The sequence below is a fragment of the Pristis pectinata genome, chromosome 4 (assembly GCF_009764475.1).
Source record: "Pristis pectinata isolate sPriPec2 chromosome 4, sPriPec2.1.pri, whole genome shotgun sequence".
Lineage (NCBI taxonomy): Eukaryota > Metazoa > Chordata > Chondrichthyes > Rhinopristiformes > Pristidae > Pristis > Pristis pectinata.
Genome location: NC_067408.1, coordinates 27,714,111 through 27,734,386, shown reverse-complemented (window position 1 = coordinate 27,734,386; position 20,276 = coordinate 27,714,111). Strand labels below are relative to the sequence as shown.

At 37.5% G+C, this 20,276-nt stretch overlaps 1 protein-coding gene across 1 annotated transcript in view; it reads left to right on the top strand.

Moving 5' to 3' along the window:
* Positions 1–20,063, top strand: part of LOC127569832 (polypeptide N-acetylgalactosaminyltransferase 10-like) — a 74,766-nt gene extending 54,703 nt beyond the window's left edge. Inside the window, exons 7-12 of the mRNA XM_052014780.1 lie at positions 1,762–1,879; positions 5,208–5,315; positions 8,992–9,213; positions 10,292–10,408; positions 10,843–10,992; positions 17,442–20,063. Of these exons, the coding sequence (XP_051870740.1) occupies positions 1,762–1,879; positions 5,208–5,315; positions 8,992–9,213; positions 10,292–10,408; positions 10,843–10,992; positions 17,442–17,606 (880 nt within the window). The 3' untranslated portion in view covers positions 17,607–20,063. The remainder of the gene's footprint in view (positions 1–1,761; positions 1,880–5,207; positions 5,316–8,991; positions 9,214–10,291; positions 10,409–10,842; positions 10,993–17,441) is intronic.
* Positions 20,064–20,276: the final 213 nt, after the last annotated feature.

The window sequence follows — 20,276 nt, the reverse complement described above, 5'->3', positions numbered from 1 at the left end:
ATGACAGTGCTGAAATGAACGTGCATTTTCAGTTACCTAGAAAAGCATCATGGTGTCTGTATACCTTGTGTAAGGCAATGCAGTAGATGGCCATGGTGCTCCAATCATGTTGTTCCACTGTGGCCCCCAACTGGCTGGCAGGTCAGCATTGCTGTACGTCAGAACTTCTGACTGTAAATAACCCAGACCTGCAGAGAAGTGTGTGTCACCTTCAGATTGGAAGTGATGCTCTCTTTGTTCCTCATAACTACTGAGAAGATTTTCTTTCCCATCCTGCGTTTGGTCAGATTAATATAACAATATGCCAACTGTGTGTTTGCTTCTCCAGCAGCTTTTTCACATGTGCTTCCCAATCAGAGTCCTATGGGAGATCATGGATGTATGTTATCCCTGTCACAAACACCCCTCTGACAACCCCCACACCAGGTTGCCTATGCCTCCTGCCTGACTGCAACCTACTGGTGCCAAGTATCTTTCACTGTGCCAGACAGCCCTCTATCCTACCAATGTTCATCCTTTGTAGATTAAGTATCTAAGATGCTGTAATGCAGAGTCAAGCGCAATGATACATTATGCTCATTTTCATCTTTGTCCTCTTACCCTTCATGACTTCCTACTCCTGCTTCACCAACTCCAGTGACTGTGGTTGTGGGTAGGTAACGGGGGAGGAAAGAAACAGGAATGAGAGCCTCGCCTCATTCACTACAAAGGCAGACTACAGGAGGTGCAAACATAAGCTGCAACCAAGCTGTATTTGCAGGAATAGAACAGTATTTCTTGCTGATTAAGATGCTGAAGTTTGATCCATATAAAGGGCATGGATTTATGAGGTTGATACACCTTTAAATTGCAAAGCAAGCAGGGTTTTTGGAGCTTCAGTGGTCCCTCTCTAGTCTGGTATGAAAAGGGGCCTCTCCTATCCTGGTGATCTTTCTTTGGTTATTGTGCACTTTGTAGCACAGCTTTTTATTGTCATTTTAGGCAATGTCTAGTTATAGCTTGTGACTGTGTGCCTTAGGTGTGTGAGAGTGAGTGAATGTACGTGTGTGTGATTCAGCAGCAGTATAAATGACTAGTATTTAATAGTAAGTACAGTAGAACTTGCCATGATGTATCTTGCGAGTTCAAGGTAGTTCTTCCATTGTCTTGGATGTTACCTTTTGGAGCATAGGACGTGAGCCTCCAGTCTCTTCTTATTAGCTGCCCTATTGAGCTTCCTGAGCATTCACCATATCCTGTTGACACTAACGTTACCTTCTTTCTCCATTTTCAAGTCTTGTATGTGCTTGTTCAACAGCTGTGTGTTTTATCTTGAAGCTCCCTTTGCAGTTTCTGTTCCTGCCCATCTCCCTGTATGGTTTCAAAAACTTTTCAATTTTTCCTTTATTCTCCTTCTTAGTTTCTAAATTCTTCTATCTCAGAGGGAAGTGAATTTTTGGAAGTCTGTACCCAAGAGGGCTATGGAGGCTTAGTTGCTGAGTACATTTAAGACAGAGATAGATTGGTCTTGCAGATATTAAGCAAAGCAGGGGATATTGAGTTAGTATAGGAATTTGACACTGAGGTAAAAGATCAGCCGTGACCTCATTGAATGGTGGAGTGAACAGGAGGAATGAATGGCTTATTCATGTTTCCATTTCTTATGTTCTCTTCTCTTCATATGTATTCTTGTCTGAAAATATATTGCAACACTTCTATTTTCATATCTTCTATAGCAATGATCTAAATTAAATGCATAAAATCTATTTTTAATCTTTCCAGATCACCTGTCATGGCTGGTGGGTTGTTTGCTGTTGACAGAAAATGGTTCTGGGAACTGGGTGGATATGACTCGGGTTTGGATATTTGGGGTGGAGAACAGTATGAAATATCATTCAAGGTAAGCCGTGTACAGTACACCATGAATGCATTTATAAATGAATACTTGACTATAAAGCAGTTCTATTCAACTGAAATTCTCTCTTAGCATGACCAAATCTCAATCTCGCAGTCCAAAAAGATTTAAGAGTTATGTTATTGTAAGTCAAAATCTTACATAACTTTTCCCCAAGTATTTTCTGTATTGAACTACAATGTTTAATAGTTTTATTCCTGTACTCATTTATTTTCATCTTTCATTTAAATTATTCAAGTTGTACATTACACTCTACTGAAATTTGGATTATTGAAATATCCAACAACTGTACATTATGAATTACCATGAACGACAAATAGAATCATGGAATGATTACAGTGTAGGAAGAAGCCATTCAGTCCATTGCTTCCAAGTTGTGTCTCTTCCAGAGCAACGTGCTGGTTCCACCCTGGCTCCTTCTCCATAGACTTGGAGAAGGACATGTTTATCTAACTCCCTCTTGAAGACCACACTGGAACCTGCCTCAATTATGTTTGCAACTTCCAAACATGTGCACCATAAAGAAAGCACTTTATCATAGCTCTACTAGTTCTCTTCTCTTTTACATTTATACCACTGACTTCTAGTCTTTGACCCCCTCCACCAAGGAGAACAGCCTCCCACTATCCACTCTGTACCAACCCCTTATCGTTTTATATTCTTTGATCAAATCTGTCCTCTGCTTTCTCTTCTACAAAGAAAACAGATACAGTATCTCCAATCTATTCTTGTAACCATAATTCCTCAACCCAGGAACCATTCTTGTCAATTTCTTCTGGAGCCTGTCGTGTGCTACTGTATCCTTCCTATGATGAGGTGATCAGAAATAAACACAAAAATCCAGCTGTGGCCAGACCAGTGTTTTATAAAGGTTCAGAATGACTTACCTATCTTTATATTTAATGCTTCTAATGGTAAAGCCCAGAATTGTGTATTTTTTCTCAACCTGGCCTAGCACCTCTGCTCCTGCACCCTTTTTGGAACAGGTTTATATATTGCCTCTCTTCATTCTTCCTACTAAACTGCACCATCTCACATTTCTGCACTTTAATCTGTCACATGTCAGCCCATTCTACCAAATTATTTGTATCTTGCTGCAATTTATTGCTATTTCTCTTTGCAATTCATAGTACTGCCACATTCTGTGTCATCGGCAAATTTTAGAAATTGTGGCTTGCATCCCCAAATCTATGTCCCTAACACCAGTCACTGGGGAACATCACCATTCACCTTTGTTCATTCCACGAAACAACCATTCACTTTGTGGCCTGTTGCTTAGCCAACTTCTTATCCATGGTATCCGCATCCCTTTGATAACTTGGGTTCTTTTCTGTAGAATAGCTGGTGCTGTCTTTAAAATTACCTATGGATCTGATAAGGTGGATATGATGAGGATATTTCCCTCATTTTAGGAGTCCAAATTGAGGGATTGCCAAAAAATTGGGTATTTTTGCAGAAAGTTTTTAAAACATGGAATTTGCCAACATATGGAGTATATAAGAGAGAGTACCTGAGAAAGAGAGAGAAGTAGTTGTATATGTTAAATTACTTGCTTCTGGGGTGTGGGCACTCTTGGCATTTATTGCTCATCCCTAATTGCCACAGATTTGAAGATTAAATTGGGAATCAGCTATCTTGTCTGGAATTGCACATAGGCCAAAGTAGGTAAGAACAGCAGGTTTCCCTCCCAGAAGGACATTTAGTAAACCAGATGGATTTCTGCAGCAATCCAGTGGTTTCATGGAAGTTATTATTGATACTAGCTTTTAATTCTAGATTCATTTAATTATTGCCCCGGTCAGATTTGAAGTTGTGTCTCTGGATTAAAGGTCAAATCCTCTGGATTCAAGGCCAGTAACTTAACCATTTTGCAACTAAATCCCAATAGTTAGAATAATGCATGGCATAGATAGGGTAGATTGCAAGAATCTATTGCCCATGGTGGGGGTTGTCCAGAAGAAGAAGGTATAAGTTTAAGATGAGTAGGAGGAGGTTGAGAAGGGATCAGAGGGGAAAGTTTTATTTTTACACAGAGTGGTTGATATCTGGAACAAGCTGCCAGAGCAGGAGGCTGGTACAAGCACAACACCGAGACAGGCACTTGAATAGCCATGGCATAGAAGGCTACAGACCCAATGCAAGCAAATGGGATTAGTATAGAAAGGTACAACAGTCAGCATGGATGTGGTGGGCCGAAATACCCATTTCTGTGCTGTATGACTTTGACTCTGTGATACACATGGAACTTAAAGACCTGCTGGATGGTGACCTGTTTTTGTGCTGTAACATTTATGTAACCTGATAACTCATTGAAATGGATGGTTATAAAAGAGCTACAAAGAGTTTTACAAGATTGGAAGTGGGGGCCTTCTGCTTAGGTTATTGTTAAATTTGCCAAAATCCCTCTGGCAGTGGATCAGTTAAACTGTTGATTTTGATGTCCTGGTGTTCCTTTTATAATTGTTTTCCCTGTGAATTAATAGCTGAGTGAGGCAATGAAGCTATATAATGTGCATGTTGATAAGTGTGTCATTCATCTTTTTATAATTGCACATAACTCATTGACCAGGACGAATCAAGGGCAACCTTGGAAGCACCGCAGATTTAGTTATCACATTCCGTATGTTTCCTATTCTCCTTGGCAGTCTTCCCATCTGTTTCTGAGCATATGCAACAACTGCCTCTGGAATCTTCAAGGTTTTCAAACTACTGACCTATGTGTAACTCGAGACATTACCAACGTGGTTGGGTCCTGACTAATCCCCCTCGGCCTTTCATTTCTGCCGTCCTTTTCCCTCCCCCAAACACTACTACATTACAGTATGTTCCCTGACCTATTGTCTTTAGACTTTTCCCTGGCAGTAGCAAGTCTATACAATGCACATATTCAATTTTTAATCCTTATGTGTTCTCTTCTATTCTTCCTGATGCTTTACATCATCTCCTACATCCTTTCTGAATCCTCCTCCTCCTCTTCCTCCACTCATCTTTTCTTTAACGAACAATTGCTTTAAAAGAAAATGTCAGAATATATAACTTATGTATGGGAATTAAGTTAATTCTGTAGGTCCAAATCCAGTTGACCCTTGCCTTTCAGTATAACATCATCTATCATCATATTTTGCCTTCATCCATCCAGTATGTGGATGGTCCTGGGTGATGGGGGGAAGAAAAAGAATTCCTTGAGTTTTTCTAGTTGAATTGGTCAGTGAGATTATGTTTGAAGTGCTGAAGGTTTGCATTATGCATATAGGTGTCATCTTGGCAAATTTTTTAATTTACACATTTTAATCTTTTTTGGATGGGGTTTTAGGTGTGGATGTGCGGTGGACGGATGGAAGATGTTCCTTGCTCCAGGGTAGGACATATCTACAGAAAGTATGTCCCCTACACCTTTCCAGGTGGAGGTGGCTTGCCTAGAGTAAGTGATTTCTATTCACATTACATAATTTTTGATTTTTAACATGCCTGATATTCTTTCCTAAAGAGGGCCCTTTATGTGAGATGGTTTGAAAACATGCACATTTGATTACTTTGGTTAGCTTGCCTAATATTTTGGAAGAAGATAGAAATGTGGTGCAAAGTAAAAGGTAATTTCCTCGTGTCAGGAGGTTCAAATAATTAAAGATTGAAGATAATTAAAGATAAACTATCTTTTATCTGGATGAAGGCTCTCGAACCAAAACATCGACTGTCCATTTCCCACCACAGTTGCTGCCTGACCTGCTGAGTTCCTCCAGCAGTTCATTTTTTTTTCTTTCCAGATTCTAGCATCTGTAGTCTCTAGTGTCCAAACTGTTTTATTTTCAGTAAAGTATTGCTGAATATTGGCATGAAGACTAACTAGACCTAGCATAATGGAAAGGTGGGGAAGAGTGTATGTGTGTAGAGAGAATAGGATGAAAGATGGGTGAAGTCAGTGATCTTAGCAAGAGGATTTTAGATTTGAAATTTGAGGGCTTGCTATTAATTAACAAAACTCAAAGGCATTGGTTTAAGAGAAAATTTAGCAAAAGTTCTTAAAAGGACATTCTTTTATATGAAAGGTGGTAAGAATGTGGAATTTATTTTCCATAAACAATAGCAGAACCTGTTTTATTTTTTTTAAATACTACATAGATCCTTGCATGAGATTATGGCATAGGAAATAGGCCAAGAGTGGATATACAGCCCCTTGAGTCTATTTTGTCATGACTGATCTGGTCTGTACTTTAATTTCCTGCCTGATCCCCATTGCCATTGATTCCTCTGTAGTCTAAATTTGAATCTTAACCTTGAATATCCAGCCTTGAGGATTTTCAACTGTTCATGAAATTTAAGTAGGAGACTGAAATCAACTTGTTAAAATGAGAGGAAAACTTAATGGGTTTAATCTCCACTTCAATGTTGAAACAAAATGATCTTATGATATGAGCATATCACATCAGGAATGTGGGGGGAAATGGGATTTAAGGAGAGAAAGACTGATGATATGCCAGTTTGTTTTACTCGCATCAAAAAAGACATTGATTTCCTCACTCTTTTGTTGACGTTATACAATTCACGATCAGTTTTATTCCCTTGTCCAAATTTTTCATTATGTTACCTTTTAATTTGCAGTGAATTTACAAGTTGGAACACATTAAAACAATAAACTGCACATTGTTTTGCTATCAAAACAAAAGATGGGCATAAACTGCAGTCTCCTACTATTTGTCCTGAAAACAAACTACTAACTTAACAGATTGCTTCTGATTTTTGGCTGTACTTCTTCAAAAACTATAGACAATTTTTGTGTTTTTTCTTATTGTCAACTAGTTCAGTAAGATCCCATTGAATCAATAAGGAAGGGTCTTGCTTGGCATCAGTACCTTTTGGTCTTGACCTGCATATCACTGCATTACACTAAAGAGGTGTAATAAAATAAGGCATGCAAAGCCCTGGAAACTGGTCACCAGCAAGTTTTAAATAGGACTTCTTTTCCTAGTGCACTTGTGTGAGTTTGGGGTGCAAAGGAAGTATGGTTAAACATTGACTTCAGGAAAGGGGGTGGTGTACATGCACCTGTCTACTTCAATGGTGCTGAGGTCAATGGGAAGCCACAGCCAAGAAAGCTCACCAGCGCCTCTACTTCCTCAGGAGGCTAAAGAAATTTGGTTTGTTCCCTTTGACTCTCACCAACTTTTACAGATGCACCATAGAAAGCATCCTATCTGGATGTATCACGGCTTGGTACAGCAACTGCTCTGCCCTGGACCGCAAGAAACTGCAGAGAGTTGTGGACACAGCCCGGCGCATTACGGACACCAGCCTTCCCTCTTTACCTCTCGCTGTCTTGGTGAAGCAGCCAGCATAATCAAAGAACCCCCCCACCCGGGATATTCTCTCTTCTCTCATCTTCCATCGGTAGAAGATACAGGAACCTGAAGGCACATACCACCAGACTTAAGGACAGCTTCTATCCTACTGTGATAAGACTATTGAACAGTTCCCTTATACAATGAGATGGACTATGACCTCACGATCTACCTTGTTGTGACCTCGCACCTTATTGCACTGCACTTTCTCTGTAGCTGTGACGCTTTACTCTGTACTGTTATTGTTTTTACCTGTACTATATCAATGAACTCTGTACTGACTCAATGTAACTGCACTGTGTAATGAATTGACCTGTATGATCGGTTTGTAAGACAAGCTTTTCACTGTACCTCGGTACAAGTAACAATAATAAACCAATACCAATACCAATCCTGTAACTGGGATTATTTGCTATGGACCATTCATCTGAATTTCACCATGGCACCTGAGAAATTTAAATTCAATTGATTAAATAAATTTGGAGTAAATCATGAAGCTATTAGATTATCACTAAAAACCCATCAGATTTACTAATAACCATCTGAGAAGGAATTTTGCCTTCTTAGCTGGTATGGCTTTGTGTGATTTCTGGTTGATTCTTAACTGCCTTCTGAAAGGGTCCAGTATTCCATTTATTTTTAAAGGGGCAGTTACCAATGGTCAGAAATTGCTGAGCATTCCAGTAATATTAACATGATGTGAATGATTTAAATACGAAGTCCTGTTCTTGATGTTAACTGTAAAATCCAGCTGCCGATAGAATTATAGGTCCAGTGAAAATGTGAGTTGTGTGAAGTATTGAGTACATGTCCTATTTGATTCCATCTCTGTCCTATTTAATTGAGAGAATTAAAGAATTAATTTGACTGTGTACAAGGCATTTTCAGTACATAATGTAATCCAGTATGATTATGTAAATTGGATCCAAAATTGGCTTGGCAATAGGAGACAGAGGCCTGTGACTAGTGTTGTTCTATCTGGTGCTAGGAACTTTACTGTTTGTAATCTTCTGTAATGAATGATTTAGATGTGGATGTAGGAGGCATGATCAATGAGTTTGCAGGTGACAGGAAGATTGGTGGAGTTGTTGAGAGTGTGGAGGGTAGTCTTAGAGTACGGGGTGACATCAATGTGTTGGTGAAATGGGCTGAGAAATGGCAAATGAAGTTTAATCCTGATAAATGTGAGGTGATGTATTTTGGGAGTATTAATATAACTTTATAAAACATTGGTCAGACCTTACTCAAGCCAAATTCGCTGATTAATTTTAAAAGTTATGTGGCCTACTCCTGATTCAAATGTTCATTGGATTTTCTAAGTTGCCAATAAAATGAGGCAAATATAAGAACTTTTGGGACTTGAGCCATATTGCTTATAGATAAGTAACAGGAGAAACAAATTTACCATTACTCCTTGAATTGCCAATTCAAAGAAATGAAAACTTTTGTAACTTGAAATTCAGGATGTTCACAGGCTGATGCAGCACTTTCATGAAAGGAAACTACTGCAGGTGCTGGAAATACTGAGGTATCACAGAAAATGTTCAGCAGGTCAGGCAGTATCTCTGAAGAAAGACATTCTTATGAAAGCCACAGACATGAAACATTAACTGTCTTCCTCTCTTTACAGATGCTGCCTGATCTGCTGAATGTTTACAGCTCTGTTTTGTTTCAGAATCTACACAATTTTTTTTCCAAATAGACATTTTGTTAAATATGCAAATAATGGATCTTTTCACAAATGCTGTGTTTGGGTTACAGAATTTGAAGAGAGTTGCTGAAGTTTGGATGGATGAATATGCTGAGTACCTCTATCAGCGAAGACCAGAATTCAGACACGTATCTGCTGGTGATATGAATCTACAGAAAGAACTGCGGAATTCCCTTAATTGCAAAAGCTTTAAGTGGTTCATGACTGAAGTGGCATGGGATTTGCCAAAATACTATCCACCAATAGAACCTCCGGCCAGTGCCTGGGGAGAGGTGAGTTAGCTGAAAATTGACTATATATATATATATATATATATATATATATATATATATATATATATATATATATATATATATCTATCTATCTACCTATCTACAGTTACCTAACTGAGAGTGTTGGCAAGTGTGTTCAAGTATTTGAAATTCCACATGGCAACTTCAACTGGACCTAGTATTCCAATAAGTGTAAACCTTAAAAGTATAACCTCAGCTTGCATTCTATAGTAGAAACTTTTAACCTGAACTGAGGATAAGGTCAGCAACAACAGATCAGTATAGCATACTCATAAGTGAACTGAACATGTACAGCTGATGGGAATTCAAACCTTAGTGAGGAAAGCCACTATAAAACTGATTATGTGGTGGACAGTGACATTTCAGGCAATAAATGTTAATAGAGTTTTTTTTTGTTTTCCTAGGGTGAGGAGTATTTAAAGAAGGGTTGATGAGTTAAGAGGGGAAAGGCCATGAACCAGTAGAAAGGTGTTACTTGTCAGATCGAATTATTTCATCAACAGATGAGAATGGAGCTTAAAACAAGGAATATAAAGGTACAGTTACAAACAAAATTCTAGGAAAGATGGTAATTTTTCTGGTGGTTCAACTACCTTGCAGCATGGAAGGAGTTAAACCTATTAAACATTGAAAATGGTTAATCAGAAAAAAATAAGAAATTTTAACAATCTTAAAGGGGCAAAATAAAAAAATAATGGTTAGTGAACAATCCAGACTTTAATCATGTTAATAGTTAGAAACATTGGAATGAGAGTTGGCCATAAACAAGTTGTTAACAATATATTCTACATAATCTGCTTGAAGAACTGTGATGGTGAAATGTCCCTTTGTCTTTACATTGATTTCACTATTTGTAAGCAACAATTGGAAGGAGGTATGCTATGCTATATCACAGGACATGTAAATCACCATTATGACAATCCCAGTCCCCCTTTAAAAAGCTCAGAGACCAGAAAAAAATACAATTTTAAAACAATTTCTGCTGCAATTGAAATCTTATTTTGTAAGCATTAAAACGGTAAATTTTGTAATTCACATGAACCATATTTTTCTTCAGATTCGTAATGTTGGTACTGGTCTATGTGTGGATAGTAAACATGGGTCTTCTGGCTCACAGCTGAAACTCGATGTATGTATCAAAGATGGTGAAGATGAACCTTGGTCTCATGAACAGGCAAGTATCTCAACTACATATAACTTGAAGACTAGGTGAAAATAACAATGCTGTTGATTCATTCTCTCTTTTTCAACTCCCTTTACTGCTACTTGGCAAATCCTTCAATATTTTGTTTCCTATTATTTGTCTTTCCATTGCAGCTTCATTCTCATTCTGTAGATGAGATTGAACTGCAGGATGATATTGTGCGTGACAGGAGCCACAAAGATTTGCAGGCTGCATTTGTAATGACACTTGTGTGGAAAATGTGGCCCTTCTTGTCTCTTTTCTACTACTAATTAAATCTGCCCTGCCTTTTGCATGTGGTACCTTCCCATTACTCATTTTCTTTCACAGGGATTGTAAGTTTAAGCTTTGTACAGCAGAAATAATTTGTCATTTTTGGGTGTTCATGTTACTAATTTAATAACCATTTCTGAATACTGTATCAGATATTCACATTGGGTTGGCGAGAAGATATTCGTCCTGGAGATTTCTTGCATGTTAGAAAATATTGTTTTGACGCAATTTCACAAAACAGCCAAGTAACACTTTTTGACTGTCATGGAATGAGAGGAAACCAACTGTGGAAGTATAAAAAGGTGAGAGATATAATTTACTATATAGAAGGGTCAAAGAGTAAAATAATGTTTATGAGGAAAGAGAATTAAGAGTGTCTTTCCTGGTACATCTTACTTTTGGACCCTCTTCTTATAAGTTGATTGACACTTCGAGTTACGGTTTATCATTCAGCTCTATTATGTTAAGAATAATTAAGTTTAGTGTAAATAAGTTAGAAATTAAGCTAAAAATCAAAAATCTCACTGAAGTATTTCAGATGATCATCTCTAGCAAAGGGTATACCCATCAAACCTCAATTCAGTACTACAATTCAGTACTATAATTCCAAGCAAACTCATCTCCAAACCCCTAGACCTGGGACTCAATACCTCCCTTTGCAACTGGATCCTTGACCAACAGACCACAATCAGTAAGGATAGGCAGCAACACCTCTGCCACGCTTATCCTCAACATTGGTGCCCCACAAGGCTGTGTTCTCGGCCCTCTACTCTATTCCCTATGCACTCATGACTGCGTGGCCAGATTCTGCTCTAACTCCATCTACAAGTTTGCAGATGACACCACTGTAGTGGGCTGAGTCTCAAATAACGATGTGTTGGAGTAGAGGAAGGAGATAGAGAGCCTAGTGGCAGGGTGTCATGACAACAACTTTTCCCGCAGTGTCAGCAAAACAAAAGAGCTCGTCATTGACTTCAGGAAGGGGGCAGTACACATGCTCCAGTCTGCATCAACGGTACTGAGGTCAAGAGGGTTGAAAGCTTCAAGTTCCTAGGAGTGAACATCACCAATAGCCTGTCCTGGTTCAACTATGTAGAAGCCACAGCCAAGAAAGTGCATCAGTGCCTCGACTGCCTCAGGAGGCTAAAGAAATTTGGCATGTCCTCTTTGACCCTCACCAATTTTTATCAATGCACCATAGAAAGCATCCTTTCCAGATGCATCACGGCTTGGTATGTCAACTGCTCTGCCCGAGACAGCAAGAAACTGCAGAGAGTTGTGGACGCAGCTCAGAACATCACGGATAGTAGTCTCCCCTCCATGGCCTCTGTCTATAATTCTCACTGCCTCAGTAAAGCGGCCAACATAGTCAAAGAACCCATCCGCCCTGAGCATTCTCTATTCTCCCTCCTCCCATTGGGCAGAAGATATAAAAGCCTGAAAGCATGTACCACCAGGCTCAAGGGCAGCGTCTATCCTGCTGTTCCCTAGTACAATAAGATGAACTCTTGACCTCACATTCTACCTCATTATGGCCTTGCACCTTATTGATTGCCTGCCTGCACCGCACTTTCTCTGTACTACCTCAATGCACAGTCGTAATGAAACTATCTGTATGGATGGCATACAAAAAACAACCTTTCCACTGTACCTTGGTATGTGACAATAATAAACCAATTTACCATTTTACTATACTTACGGGTTCTGTGCCTGATTAACTCCAAAATTCTTTTAAAAGACAGCATCTGAAAATATGTAATATATTTGAGGGCAAGACTGGTCAGGACTGTAGGTGTTAATTGATGAGACATTTGAAAAAATGTTACAAAAGGTTGTTACACAATAGGAGAGCTCAGAGGATTTGGGGATAATATGTATCAAAATGGATCGAGTATCATCTTCAGACAAGCTAAAAATAAATAGTACACTTTTTGGATTACAGGGTGTAATAAATGGATTGCTGCCAGGATCAATTCTTGACTCTCATCTGATTCAATAACTTAGATTTAGGTACCAATATAATGTAACCAAGTTTGGAATCATCTGTGAGGGTCTTAACATTCCAGGTCCCAAGTGTTATACTGTGAAGTGGAAGTTGCCTGTTCATATCTGCACACAGTGGAGCAGGAGGATTCAGGATGGCACTGAGAACCTCAGACATGTAACAGGAACACATAGAGACCCTGAATAAACAGAAGGAGCATCCACCTTATGAACTACCCACCCACAGGCCTTGTCAGTGACTACCTCTGACGTAATCTGAAATATTGGATCTACAGTATATGATTAGTTTCCAATTTTGTTAGCTAAAACCTAATAGGTAGGAAAAGTGTATAATTATGGTTGATTAAAAATAAATTAGATAAGAAATACTTCTAAAATAAATTCCTTTCCTTGTAAATGAGTTATTAGCAATGGTGGCCTGGAATTTACTAACACCTTTCTCTTTTCAGGATCTGAGAGGCCAATCTTGCTGGCCCAGGTGATCTTGCAACTGAGCAAGGCCCCGAACAACACTATGGTTTAAAGCATCTTCATGGAATGATCTGAGTGAACCCTAACAAGCCCAGCCCCCAAAATTGCTTAATCTGTAGAAGTCTTTGACAGCAGCCAACTACCCCCACGGATTGCTTGCTGTTTAACTCCTGCACTGTTTCTGAATTTTAAAATAACGATTTTAAAAAAACTTCACAAAGGTTCTAAATACAGACACAAATACTTAAAAATGACAATTTAGCTTCCTCCCCCCTTCCACCCCCATTCTTCCCACAGTCCCACAATCCCTAATCAAATAGTCTAATATGACACAGGATCCAAAAATAATTTCACCATTCCAAATGCCAGAGAATTTCAGCAATATCTTGCTCTGGGTGGAGCATTGGAATGAAGCTGAGAAATGGCTTGTAAACCTGGGCCACTAAATACAGAACTCACATGAAAAGCAAAACCTTTCTCCTTTGGTGTTCCATTGTCTGAGTTACACTTGAGTCATTCAAAAACTGTTACAATGCCAAACACTGGATTAAAGGACTCTCTACACTATTTTGAATGGCCGTGTATTAAGTGTATCACTTACTGATTCTTGATTGTCAATTTCCATTCTGATTTGTGACACTGTAGTTGATTGTTTCTAAAGCACCACATTCTCCCAATGACAACAGTTCCAAAGACTTTACATTTTTAGTATGTAATTTTATAGACTGAGCACGAAGGTTTAACCTACCAGGAATGGCAGAATTGACTTTAAGAATTGTCTTATTTATAAATCAGATGATATTAACATTAAAATCAGGAGCAGAATCAGGCCACTTTGCCCGAGCATGTTTCATCACCTAATAGATTATAGCTGACCTGACTGTAACCTCAAATCCACATTCCAGCTTATCCATGGGAACCTTTCATCCCTTACTTGTCAAGTATCTATCTATCTCTGCCCTAAAAATCTTTAATGACTCTTCTTACACCACCCTTTGAAGAAAGTTCCAAGAACCCCAGGGAAAAAATATTGACTCATCAAATAGGTCATTTTCCAACATAGACAAATCCTGTATCAAACAGTATTCTGAGGAATTTCATTTAGTCTTTTCTCCATCCTTTGCTGATCATTGATTCCTGATTGGTAAATTGCATTATTATGTTTTAAGGACATTCAGAACTTAAGAAATAGGAGCCAACATAGATGCATTGAGCATGCTCCAACATTCAGTAAGATCTTAGCTGAGGAATTTCAACTTTAGTTTCTCTATCCCAATATTACCATCTTAAATAGACTTATTGACCATGCATTCAGAGTACTGGGAGGGGGGAGGTAGAAGATCCCAAAAGTTCATACACTGAGTGAAATTTCTCCTCATCTGTCCTAATTGGCCAGTCCCCTTAATTCTACAGTCTCAAAATAATCTTAAACATTTCATAAGCTTGCCTCTCATCTCAGCAATGAGTCTCTTGAAGCTAAATTACATCCTCCCCAAGGCAAGAATATGCTTCCTTGGCAAGTCAACTTAAAATGAGTACAGTACCCTACTGCGCTCTCACTAGAATACTGTATAACTGCAGTATGGCTTCCTTGCCCTTTTATTCCCATCCTGTTGCAATTAAGGCTAATATATCATTTGGATCCTTAATTACTTGCTGTATGCACGTCTATTTTCTGTGAGTGTTTAAAGAGTAGCAAATCTCCATGGATATGTTCACAGAAATTTCAGTTTATGGAAAATATTCTGCTTTTTTATTTTCCTACCAAAATGAATAATTTCATGTTCCTCATTTTGTAATGCATCTCCAACAATCACTTTGGTCTTGATTCCTTTGCAGCTCCGTTCCATCCTCTTGACAACTTATCTTCCAATATAACTTTATATCATCAAACTTGGGTCATTTTAGGCAGATCCTCTGGATCAAGGATGACTTACTTCCACCATTGTTTTGTAGGTTTTGAGATATCTAATGAGGATAATGTGGGGACCCATGGCTTGATTTTCATTCAGCTGTTCATTAGTCACTGGTTATCTGCTTTAAGCAAAGATAAAACAATCTTTGTTTATAGATGCTAATTTGAAGTTGATCATGAAATAATATCGTAGTGCTGAAGTGCAGGTACCACCTAGCTGGTATACATAGCTTTGGATTTTACAGGGCTGATGTACATTCAGTTGTAGGGAACTGCCCAGTGATTAATTTTTCACTGCATGCTGTTTCATAATCCAGATACTAAGAATCCATAATGTAAAGATATTTGCTTGCAAACCCATAACTTAACACTAAGTGGTGCAATTTGCCGATGGCACAGAATCAGTTACAATTTTGTGTGTAGGAGGCTACCAGCCCTGAATTTGCTTATTCACTAAAATTTTTTAGAAATGAATTGGATAGCTGACTCTTAAGTCTTTCATGTTTAAACTTGTATTATGACTGAACTTCTGTCTCAGAAAAATCTCTTCCTTGCTATCTTGCACTGCATCAAAGAGACACTCACATCTTTTCAATTGAATGCTACTTGGTTGAGACAGTTCAAATTCATTTCCCACAGACTATAATTTACCACGGAGAGAAAGTTTAGATTTTTTCTGTTAATATTTAGATTAAGGTTTAGCTTAGAAAATGTTCAGAGAAATAGCAGGCATCTCCACGCGAGCCAATTTTCCAAAACAAAATTCAGTTCACGCACCACGAGTAAAATATGTAATAAACCTACAAAATAGATCAGAGATGGCTTATTACAGCAATATTAACCTTAAATAGAAAAATATGGGACATGACGACTACATTCATTCTTTGACTTAAAGCAAAATCACATTTCTATTTTGCCCTCTCTTCCCTTTAGTTTTAGTGGTCCAGATTTCCCTGAGAAATGCTGGGAGGCACACTTATCTTTCAGGAACTGTGGTACTCCAAAACAACCATCCATAAATGCAGATGTCCTAAGCTACCTGCCAAGTTCTAGCTGATGTCATAGAGCCTAGCAGTAGGGCACCCACTTTTCTGCTATTTCCTAACAGTTTTCTGAGGAAATCAGCCTGCTAAGTATTTCCATATTTAAAAAAAAGAATCAAAAAAGTGACATTGTCCCCAAATTTAACCAGCCAGTGTTTTTTTTTCAGTGATTTTTAAACTCCAATTATTTACATATTCTAATTTAAAGTCTGCTTTTGTGGTACCCCTTTTCAGATGTACCAATTAATGTGCATCAAGAATATATCTAGAAATATTTTTGAAGCAATTTTGAAATAAATGATTTTAAAATTGGCTCATTCACAGAAGATAATGGCCTGGCTTGCTGCCTGGAAGTATCAGCTATGGTCTCCATGTATCTGTAGTCTGGAAGCAGACGAACTACATTTGTGTCCTGAAGTGAACCAGATGAGTGGTGTGGTTCATTCGGGAAGGTCTCCCTGAAATGTAACCAAAAGCTTTGAGAAATGGCAAAAGCCTGCTTTCCTCACTACTTGCTAGATATCAAAGTCTTAGAATAATTGAATAGTTCTTAATTTAAGTGGAATATTTAAAAAAAAGCTTAAGCCAATTTTTTGAAATTTAAGAACAACCCCTTTGCTTGCTTCTCTCTGCACAGTTGAAAATCAATGACTAGGATTCTGTGCCAACTCGAACTGACAAGATTCAAGAGAGAGTTCCTAGCCCACTGGGGAATCTCTACAGAATGGAATTCTGCTGCAGGACTTCCTATGGAGTTTAGCATTGGAGAGATTTGATAGTTCAAACTTTTGAATCTGCCAGTATGTTTTGACAACACATGACTGAAGTTCAGATTGACCAAAAAGAGAACACCAAAAACCAGACCTTTGTATTTTGTGATAGGCAAAGGAGTGAGCAGAAAATCAAGGGAAAAAACACTTTTCAAAAAGTACATTAAGTGGCTATTTCACTCAGAGCAAAAACTCTTTTGGTTTTTCAATGCAGTATCAGAATTTTGATATATATCTTTTTCTGCCCATCTCACTACAATCTCCCTCCAGAAGACAGTTTAGTGAACTGTTTAATTGTTAAGACAAATTTGTACTCAATGATATCCATAATATCAAAACATGTTTATATTCCAGTTGGGATGAATGAATACTATCTAGGAACCAGAGCACTAGGCTAGCTCTGGATTTTATTCTTTCATAGTTTGCAGAAGTTAAAAAAAAATGGTTAAGCAGATTGGCAAGAGCAAATTGTATAGGTATGTAATAGCTTTAATGTTGCTGGTACAGAAATAATTTATTGTTATCTTTTGTTTTAATCTGTTTCCTAGGGCAAGATTTTGTACCATCCAGTCAGTAATAGCTGTATGGACTGCAGTGCAAAAGACAAAAACATTTTTATGAACATCTGTAATCCTTCGTCTCCCACACAACAATGGATATTTGAAAATATAAATGCGACAGTCTTGGAAAAAATGAACATCAAAGATTTGTAATGATTTTTATTTAAAACACTATATACGTCATTCATTTTTTATTAAGGATATTTTTAAGGGGTTTTTATAGTTAAATCTTTTTTTATAATAATGGCTTTTTGGAAGGTTTAATCTCAGGAAAGAATAAGTAGAGGCAGGTATTTATTAATGGTGATATCAGACACACTTGCTGTGGATGAGTGCTTGTATGATGAAATATCAAAACTTGAGACAATTTCTAGTGCCTTGCAAGTGAAAAGCAGAGCATGTACTTTTGACAGTGGTTCAGATCACACTCTCGCAATTAGCTGCCTCATTATTTAGTGATTTATTTTTTCAATTGAGTAAAGCAAGTTATAATTTTGCAAAATTAGTGCAAGCAGTTACATAAATTAATTGACATTTTATCATTTAAAAGAAACCTTTGGTGTGGAAACTAATTAAAATTGATTGCAAATGTTTTCTAAACAGATGAAAAAGCTATTTAATTTTACCAGTACAATGTGGTATGCTGTGATTTCAAAAATCAGTTGATAATATACCATTATTAGTTTATCCACAACTTAATTTATTTACTCTAATTCGAGATACTTTTGGAAGAGCACTATTGACATTAATTGGAATGATATAAAATGTCCTATGGTGCCTACTTGATTATATATTTTCTGGTAGCGGGGCTTCAAATCAAATCCATAATATTGGTATCTACATGTAATTAATATAATATTGGGGTTTGAAGTTTGCTTAATTCCTTTTCCTTTGCACTTTAAAATGTTTTTTTTTATGTTACCAACCTTAAAGGTAGAAATTACAATAATTAAAGGTACGTAAGAATCTTTTTTCAATGCCAGTGACAAAATTTCATTAATCCCAGAGAGATATTGCATAGCTGTCTTGTTTAGCTGTCACTGGACAAAATTTAAGCACAACTTTGCATTCTTTTCAAGATAATACTGATTAGCAATGGAGAACCTTTTAAGCTTATGCAGAAGATGATTGCTAACTACCATTCAAGGTCAGGTGTGTCATAGGATGTCAGGGGAAGTGCTATAGGAATAACATAGCCTATGAATGGACCTATATTTTCTATTGTTAATCATTTTAGGGAAAATATTTCTATTGAGAGCATAATTATGATTGAATTCATAACTCCTTATAAAATTTTTATGGGTTTCTCCAAAGAAGAAATACTCTTTTCATAAGTAAGTGGAAATTAAAAAAAGATACTGCAGATGCTGGAAATCTAAAACAAAAAACAAAATGCTGGAAGTACTCAGCAGGTCAGGCCACATCTGAAGGAAGAGAAACAGAGTCAACATTTCGGGTCGGAGACCCTTTGTCAGAACTGATGAAGTAGTGACGAAGGGTCTCTTACCTGAAATTTTGACTCTATTTCTCTTTCCACAGATGCAGCCTAACCTGCTGGGCACTTCCAACATTTTTTGTTTCTGCTTTACTCTTTTCATACATGGAAACATTATGCACTAGATGGTATTTAATAGAAAAGAAACAGACAATTTGATCCTATTTACCTGTGCCCATACTTCAACAGATGAACCTCCTCCCATCATATTTCTCATTGCCATAACAAGATGGCTTTTTATTTAATTCTCCCACACATTCATATTCAGAAATGTAGCAATGTTTTCCTACCCTTGATATAGGTAGCACTTTTTTTTATGATTTGTGCACTGGCTGTTGTGTTTATTGTCAAGTCCAGCATTTATTATTTGCCCCCAATTGCAACTGAGGTGATGAACCACAGCCTTTAATTGCTTAAGTATTTAGTGAAGCTCCTCTCACATTGCTGTTAGTTAAGGATTTTTGACTCCTAAACTCTCTTTATTATTCTAAACTCCTTTTATGGCACCTAATTTTGGAGTTCCCTACCAGCAGAATCTGTTTTTTTCAACAGTTGATTCTGGCATAGGGGTACGTGTCTAAAAGTTAATTGGTAAGCAATCATGCTCTAATCTTGGCTTTTATAAATATTACTGGTTTGTATATTGTTCATAAATATAGTTTTACGTAAGCAGAATGTGAATATAAGCTTTTAGTCCAATGTGGGGTGGAATGCTTTACTGAGAAATCCAGAATTCGGTCATTTCATGTATCAGATACACATGTAAAATTCCTGTTATGTACATATAGAGACCCACAATCTTGTATAGTTATTAAGAGAATATGTAAATATGGCCGTTTTACCTCAATGTATATTTGAAACGTACTGTTCATAAGGGCACCCATAATACATTGCGTCAGCTACAGAAATATGTTCTGCAGAAGTAACTTGTTCAAACAAGTTTTTTTTTAGTTCAACAGAAACACCTATTCTTGACTTGGGTGTTTGCTGGTTCTAAAACAGGTTATCTAAAATTATTTTTAAAATACTTGTCCATTTTGTCATTTTGTTTTTGCTTTGTAATCATCTAGGGAAGGTGACACAGTTTGTAGCATTAAATGAAATGTGATGACTTACTTCAGTTTGGCTATTTGCTTTACTCAAAGAGAATACATGCATATTAAGTAATGTCGTGATGATATTGTATCACACAGGATCTATTTACATTGTTAATTTGGTTTTGGACATACTGAGAATTATGCACACTTTGTTCAGAATAATTTGATACATTGCTTGGATTTGACTCAGCCAGGGAAATATCACACTTAGAGCCTGGGGGCTGTTGACCA